General features: G+C 43.1%; 1 protein-coding gene across 1 annotated transcript in view; it reads left to right on the top strand.

The window, feature by feature from the left end:
• Positions 1-626: 626 nt before the first annotated feature.
• LCP1 (lymphocyte cytosolic protein 1 (L-plastin)) overlaps positions 627-8,060 on the top strand; it is a 20,084-nt gene continuing 12,650 nt past the window's right edge. Inside the window, 5 exon segments of the mRNA XM_010145751.1 lie at positions 627-693; positions 2,471-2,622; positions 3,387-3,516; positions 4,787-4,919; positions 5,499-5,580. Coding sequence (XP_010144053.1) covers positions 627-693; positions 2,471-2,622; positions 3,387-3,516; positions 4,787-4,919; positions 5,499-5,580 — 564 coding nt within the window.

The raw sequence follows: 8,060 nt of genomic DNA, 5'->3' as shown, positions 1-8,060 counted from the left end.
CTTCAGGCACTAACTTAGGTACCTTGGGGTACCATATCCAGGAAGAGAATTAGCCCTCCAGGAAGCCCATCCAGATGCTCCGAATACCCTGTGATGGAGCTTCTCTCCATCCATCCACCCCATAGGGGTGACCAGCCTCCTCATTAGGTGCCCAAAGGTAGGCGGTGCAAATATCCTCCTGGGCTCCAGCTCCAATGCAGAGCTCTCAGAGCAGACAGGGCTGCTGCTTCTCTGACAGTGCTGCTGAAGAAGCATGAGGTGAATTGCGTTTCCAAAGGGGGAATAACAAGAACCAACACAATTTTGTCTGCTTGCTCCATGAGAAACAGAAGTTAGCAGAGGTAGGATTTAATTCCAGTTAAATTAGTATAAATAAAACTGTTGGGATTTTGAGCAGGGTCTGGCAAAACAAGAGAAGGGACATAGATTTGCATCTCCTGGATGCAGGATTTTACCCCTTCTCTTGATTTCAGGATGTGGAGAGGAACTGGGTTTTCTGGTGGAGCTGCTTCGAGACTGAAAATCCTAATGAAAATGTGTTTTTCATCATGATTACAAACCCAAAAAGGCACCAAATTAAAACATGTGCTTCCTTCTTGCAGACTTGCCACTCAGAGAAATAAGAAATGGCATCAACAGGACACTTTTCAGAGGAGGAGATGGCAGAGCTACGAGAGGCTTTTTGCAAAGTTGGTGAGTACTGCAAAGTTGTGAGTTGGTGAGTACAGGAAAGACACTGCAGAAGCGTGAAGCCATAGCAAGCTCTTGTCTCATGTAGTGACCAGCTCTGAGGAAACGGAGCTCACTCCAGCGCTGATCTGCTATGTCACAAAACCCACAGAAAGTCCTTTTTCTGCCACTCTAGGCCTCCTAGGTGAAACCACATCAGCATGCTGCAGAGCAAGGGCCTCTTACTGGAGCGAGATGACAGGGTAATGAGCAGCAGGGTTTGTGAAATAACCTCAAAAGCTCTACAGAAAACCATGTTGGCAATACCTGCCAGTGTTGTCCTAAGAGTATTGTTTATTCCTGACAAATTATTTGAAAGTCAAAAAGGTTTTAGTTTAATGCGAATTGAGTTCTCCGTCTGGGAAGGAAGACTCTGGAGAGGATAAATGTGCAAATGGCTAAAAAATTTGTAATCCCTTTACTATGACCTTTCAAGCCCCATATATTTTAAAAGTATGTGTTTCCTTTCCAAGCCTTTAAAGGCCTTATCTAATTTGTCTCCTTTAAAGTGCAGACCCAGCACTGTGTACTCAAATTCTAAGAAAAGGTCCTTGTGCTCACAGCTCGCTTAACTTTTATTAGCAGATCTGTCAGCCGTGCTGGATTATGTGTTAATCAGTTGTCCTTACTGCTTCAGGTGATGGTTGTTTGATTTCTGAGCACACAGTAGACCGGGCTGTCAATCTCGAATATCTGAGCACTGTGTGTACACCCAATGCACTGACAAGACAAATGCTGGAAGGAAGCTCTCATTCCTCTCCCAGACATTTCCCTCCCTAAGCCCGGATCCTTTCGTTGTAGAACTTCAGAAGTGGATGGGATGCACTTTGCAGTCTGTATTTGTCTGTGCTATTGATGCTGAGAGCAAGTGCCTTTTTGCAGCATGCAAAAATGATTCACATTGCAACTTACCACACAGGAAATCGGCACACACTCCTTTGAAACCACCTCGGCCTCCGGGCTGGGGAAAAGAAAAGCTTGCAGAACAAGAATGACACGCACACATACAAAACAAATATAACTATATATAAAAAAACCAATGTACACAATCATAATGTTTTAACATAAACTCTCCACATGATACATTCAGTTTCCTTTTTTATCTGTGGAGTTTTTAATGAACTGGGTGCAGGAGAAAGACTATTTAACCTCTACTGGTGATCTAATAAAATCCTACCCTGGGTCTTGCATCAGGCTCAGCAGGACCATCCATGTTACCACCATCACAGAGAAACATCCAAGTTTTTATTTTAAGGATGATCATACGCAGTTCGAAGCCTCTAAATGAATGACTTCTGATGATGCTAGATGCAGAAAACAGGCCAAAATCACAAGTTGTACCTATGAATATATGCACATGTAAGGTGTAACTCTGCATTGTGTCAACTCCATTTTTTTTAGCCATTCTGTAGACAGGATACTCCCTCAATAAATCATTTTTGTCTATATGTAAACCTTCGAAAGTCAATTATATCCATCTAAATCTAGATTTGTTAAGATATTTCAATGTGTCTTAAACATACAAATTCATCACTGTGAGTTTTTGTTTATTATATTATGATTGTAATTTTTTTTCTTGGATGTGAATGACATGAATGACACCACAGTGGTTGAAAATATTGGACTTCCGGATATACGTATAATGTACCCTTCCCCAGATAAAATAAAACCAGCTGCCTTTTTGTGCATAAAATTTCTTTGGGCTGATGTAGAATCTAAACATTTGCTTTAATCTTTGCAGATATCAGTGGGAACGGATTTATCTACGCCAATGATTTAACAGATGTGTTGAAGGCAGCCAACCTCCCTCTCCCAGGATATAAAGCCAGAGAACTCATTCAGAATTTGACAACAACGGGGAATGACAGGATCAGTTTTGATGAATTTACTTCAGTAAGTAAGATGTTATCTGTTTCAGTAAGGAAGATGCTAGGCAGGATATTCAAGCTGATCCCCAGGGCGCAGCAGAGGCATAAGCACAGTGTCTCATGGGCACCTAGTAGTCCCTTCGCTGGAAAAGATGAGAGCAGGAGGTAACCGAACTAGAAATCTTGCAACTAAGTGGGACAAGTTACATGAATGCAGCTGTGTATTGAATAACTTAATATCTTTCAGTTTGGTTGGTGCAGCAGGAAAAAGCTTTTTCAGTTGTAAGTTGCAAAATTATTATGTTCTGGCTAAATAGTTATGAAAAACTTCAGCAGACTGAAACTGAAAACTTCATGGGGCATTTTTTCTATTCAGAAAGCTGCTTCTTTTTTTCTGGTTTGAACTGGGACAAAAGCAAATGCTGAAATAGTGGAATTTCCTTTTGGATGGAGAAACAATTTACTTGTCTTTTCTTCAGACCAGAACTGTTAAAGGCCTTTCTCCTGCACATTTTAGCTCTGTGGTTTCATACCACATACATTTCTGTTACTTGGCTGGTCTTTGTTCACTGCTTTGAAAACAGAATCTGTGTGTGATCGTGTTCGGCCATGGCAGATACATAGATTTTACACAGAAAGCCACTGAATAATATGCATAATATGAATAATATGAAGCTGTGCTTCCCTGTGTATGAAGCAGAGAGGACTGTCCGCTCCTGGCCCAACAGCTCACTGTTTTAGCTTGGTTCCATTCTTTGAAATTTTAAAATTGCCTCTTGTGCTTGGAAGATTTTCCAAAACCTGAAGAGTGATGATGTTGCTAAGTCGTTCCGAAAACAAATCAACAAAAAGGAGGGGATCTGTGCTATCGGTGGGACGTCCGAGCAGTCCAGTGCTGGCACACAACACTCTTACTCAGGTAGGTGCAGCTGTCCTACATTGATAGCAACTAGGAACAACTGTGCCCTTGGAGATCATCTGCACCTTATCTTGGTGCAAACCCAGGTGCACTGGCTTCAGTGAGCTTCGGTGGCTGTTCAAGTGAGGCTGGTGCAAGGCAAAGAGTTGTGAAGATGACAAAGCAGCGGAGCGGGGTCTTTATTAAAAACAGCATGAGCTGTTTACCGGGGTGGACAGAGCTGTGGCTATGGGAGGAAGCTCCAGCCAGCTTAGCTTCCCTTACCTTAAATGCATTGCAGCTCTCTGCCTCTTGGCATGGCTGCAGCAACACAAAGACTGGCCTGTTGCTGTCCCTGCTCACCAGTGAGGCAAGGCACCATTCCCTGCTGTTGCTAACCCATTTCCTATACATTTTACCAGTAGTCTCGTAGTCTCTCTGTAAATTCACCTGTAACCAAATGGTTCCTGACATTTCGCTAAAGAGGGCATGACTCCATCAGTGTTCTTCTCACAGCCTGTTTCTCCAAGCTTGGGGCAGCTATGGTTGCTTCTGCTGCCTCCTGGGAATAGACCACTCTGAAGCAGCTCCACAGGTAGGAGGTCCCACGCTTGGCTGTCTTCTCCAGGGGTAATGGTTCCTCCGGGGAAGAGAGAGTGGAGGATGCTTTCAAGGTCTCCACTCACCTGAGCACAAGAGGACAGCTACTCTGAGCTGCTGAGGGTTGTGTGAGCTGCTGCTGATGCAGGATAACCATGCTACAGCCCTGTCGGGCTATAGGGAACATTTACCCATTAACTTCTGAATGCTCCTTGTCAAGAGTCCAATCCTGGCTAGGCTCTTGTAGATATTCCACATGTGGAGGGTGTAATGTACCGTGCAGAATTCACTTATTTGAACTCATTTGAAGTTATGTAGGATTTCAGTTTAGCAGAGCAATACACAATACATTCAAATTACGATGCAAGTACAAATTACATTTCGCAGAGCATAGCAATGGCAGCATACAGTTGAATCACGTGAACCTCATTACCAGTCTCTTTAACACGACTGCCCTCGTGACACTGGACAACTCCAGTCAGTGGAAAGGAGTATGGAAGGAGAATTAGCCAGCTCAAGCCCATTGCTGCCTTCAACTCATTTGCCTGTCTCCTCAGAGCCTTCTTGAGGAGGTTTGTTGATCAGTCACTTTGGTGGGAGAGACTTCTCCCCCAGGAGTTCTGCTTTTGGAAGTAAAATGATGGCAGCAGTGTCGCACAGCAAACTGATGGATTTGATGTTGTGTCCACAGAGGAAGAAAAGTATGCCTTTGTCAACTGGATTAATAAAGCCCTTGAGAAGGACCCTGACTGCAAGCACGTGGTTCCAATGAATCCGGAAACAGACGACCTCTTCCAGGCAGTTGGTGATGGCATAGTGCTTTGGTAAATAATACCTAACTTTCTCACAAATGGGAACTGTGAGTGTGCAGAAGCTCACGTCTCTGCTTAAATGGAAGCTGCCAACTTTACATTAAGCTGGCGAATCTTTGCAGATCCAGGGCCTTAATGATCTTAGGGTTTTTGCTTCTTTTATCTTTAAAAACACAAAGCTTCCTTTTTGTTAAATGAGAGCTCGTCCTTGCCTCTGGACCTCTGCAGTAAGAGGAAGTCAATGAAATTGGAGGAGTTACCTGGTTTTATTTTCGTCCAAGCAGTTTTGGGGGTTCACACGAAGCAGCACAAGATAGCTAGTGCTTTCACAGAATTTTTCTGCACGACGGAAGTCTCACATAAGTTCATCTTGTGGCATTCTTGGCCCCATACCTATAGTACAATCTGCATGTGACACAAAAGAATTGCTCGAGTATTGCATGTGTACGTGTAAAAATAGAGGCTGACTCTTTTTGTTCAGCAACTCCAGCTCTTTGACTTGTCCTATAGTGCATTGACAAAAGCTGTATCTGTATTTTGTGCACACATAGCTAGTAGTGTATTTCTTGTTGATTTTCCTTTTATTTTCAGTAAGATGATCAACTTTTCAGTGCCAGATACCATTGATGAGAGAACAATCAACAAAAAGAAACTCACGCCCTTCACAATACAGGTACTAAAATACAACAAGATTCTTTGCTTTCCCCCTTAGGATGATTTGACATAATCACTTAGAGCAAAGGCTGGAGATTCCGTGGTTCTGCCCCACACAATCAGGCAAAGTTGTTTGTGGCAAAGCGAGATGCTCAGATCCATGTCATGAAAACATAAAGACTTAAATTTCTGTTTCTTTCCAAGCATATGAATGACCTGACTAAATGAACTGTGTATGTATTTGCACTTAACCCCATGTCTAATGCTTATGAGTTCAAAGCTTTAGATACCTTTGTGGTGCGTGCCGTAAGAATGCATGAACAAGTAGGTAACACAGTGACCAATTCCAGTTGGAGTAGCTCTCAGAAGGCTGAACCCCACATCCAAGGTCACACAGGCATGGACATGGACTTGAATTCACAACTGCTGTCTTGCAGTCTGATGTCCTTACCAAAATATTAACAGTGATCCAGGAAGTGCTGTGGTACACAACATGCCTGAGATGGGACCATAGCCTATTGCCTGCTTTTTACAGTCTGTGCTATTTCACCTGAAATACTGAATCCCTTCTTTGTTTCTATTATTATGTGCACATATATATGATTTAAAAATTAAAAGCTAATTTTCACCTATTCAAAGTTTATTGTATTCCTCACACAGCAGTATGTAGAGATATTTTTATATGAACAGCATCTATGTGTCTGGACACAGAATATAAATAGATATATGGAATAGATATGAACCTAACCCAGTTTAGCCCTTAGCTACTCTGATTTGATGGAACATTAGCCAGGCTCAAATAAGCTCAGAAGCCATTAAATTGGATTTTTATGCTGTGTACCACATTTTTCAGTTCTAATCATTTTGGTCAGCAGCATAGCTTTGTGACGCAGCTCAGATCAATCCTTGTCACACACAGACATGATTTGATCAATATAGCTTCCACTTTAACTTAACCCTTTTACAGCTGTCTGATGGAGGAAAAGTAATTAATTTGAAAAGCTCCATTTTTTCTAGCTTACGACAACTTACACTATGTCTCTCTTTGTATTTTTTGTCTAATCAAATCTCTCTGTCATGCCAGCAGTGGTGAAATTCATGTGATAAATTCTGAATCTGTGTGATAAATTGTATTTTCCAGGCTTCTTTGCCTGCTTTATTTGCTCTCTGTTTACCAAGCCATCTTTCTGAATAGTGCAGACCTGTGGGTCAGATTTTCTTAAACCATTTGTTTTAAATGGGAAGGAAGTGGCCAAGCAACATAAAGTTTCTGAAACATCAGGTTTCTTCTGTCCCTCACTGTGAATCACAGAATCCCTCTGCTTCCACTGAACACTCCCAAGCCAGGACTCCATACTCCATACAAGAAGAAAATACCCAGGTTTGACCAGTTCTGACCTTGGATGAACTGAAAGGTTAAAAACTCAACAGTTTTATTCACACTGATTCCTATGAACCTGTGCTTTTTGTATACGTTGACAGCTAGCAACTTATTTCTGTCTTAGGTTAGTGCTTTTGCATAGCGCTTGGGGAGAGCCGAGCCTGGAATATCTGCCCGTTGATTGGGTTGTAGATCACTCATTCCTACATGTGTGCAAGACTGAATGGAGGAGAGCTTACCCTGTGCTGAAGTTAAGTCTTCACTTGAACATGTGCTTGTGCGCTAGCTGTAGGGGGAGCCTGGCTTTGATATCCAGGCAGATATCTGAGCCAGAACAGGGCTGTGCATGCAGACATGCTCTGAGCAACAGTGCCTTGTGACAAGGTATCTTTCACCTTTGCCAAAGAGGTCCTTTCCATCTTTATGGTGGGACCCAGAATTTACCTGTAATCCCAGTAGATTCTGCATTCCTCTGTCCCCTGTGGTCAGACATGCATCCGGGGCTGCATCAAAAGAAGTGTGGCCAGCAGGTCAAGGGCAATGGTCCTGCCCCTCTGCACTGCTCTTGTGAGACCCCACCTGGAGTACTGCATCCAGCTCTGAAGCCTTCAGCACAGGAAACACATGGACCTGTTGGAGCAGGTCCAGAGGAGGAACACGAAAATGGTCAGAGGGCTGAAACACCTCTCCTTTGAGGAAAGACTGAGAGAGTTGAGATTGTTCAGCCTAGAGAAGGGAAGGCTCCAGTGAGAGATCTTTTTAGCAGGGCCTGCTGTGACAGGACAAGGGCTAATGGTTTTAAACTAAACAGGGGGAGATTTAGACTAGATATAAGGAAGACATTTTTACAGTAAGGGTGGTGAAACACTGGCACAGGTGGCTCAGAGTAGATGCCCCATCATTGGGTGTGTTCCATGTCAGCTTGGATGGGGCTCTGGGCAACCTGATCTATTCAAAGATGTCCCTGCTCACTGCAGTGGTGTTGGACTGGATGACCTTTAAAGGTCCCTTCCAACCCAACCTCTTCTATGGTTCTACATACATAAATGCATTCACAGTGAAGCTGTTCACAGATTTCACCACTTTTGGCTGTGCTACCTTCCTGTATCTTCAGCTCT

Source organism: Buceros rhinoceros, unplaced genomic scaffold (assembly GCF_000710305.1).
Source record: "Buceros rhinoceros silvestris isolate BGI_N320 unplaced genomic scaffold, ASM71030v1 scaffold12221, whole genome shotgun sequence".
In the NCBI taxonomy this organism is placed as follows: domain Eukaryota; kingdom Metazoa; phylum Chordata; class Aves; order Bucerotiformes; family Bucerotidae; genus Buceros; species Buceros rhinoceros.
This window is presented reverse-complemented; position numbering and strand designations above follow the sequence as displayed.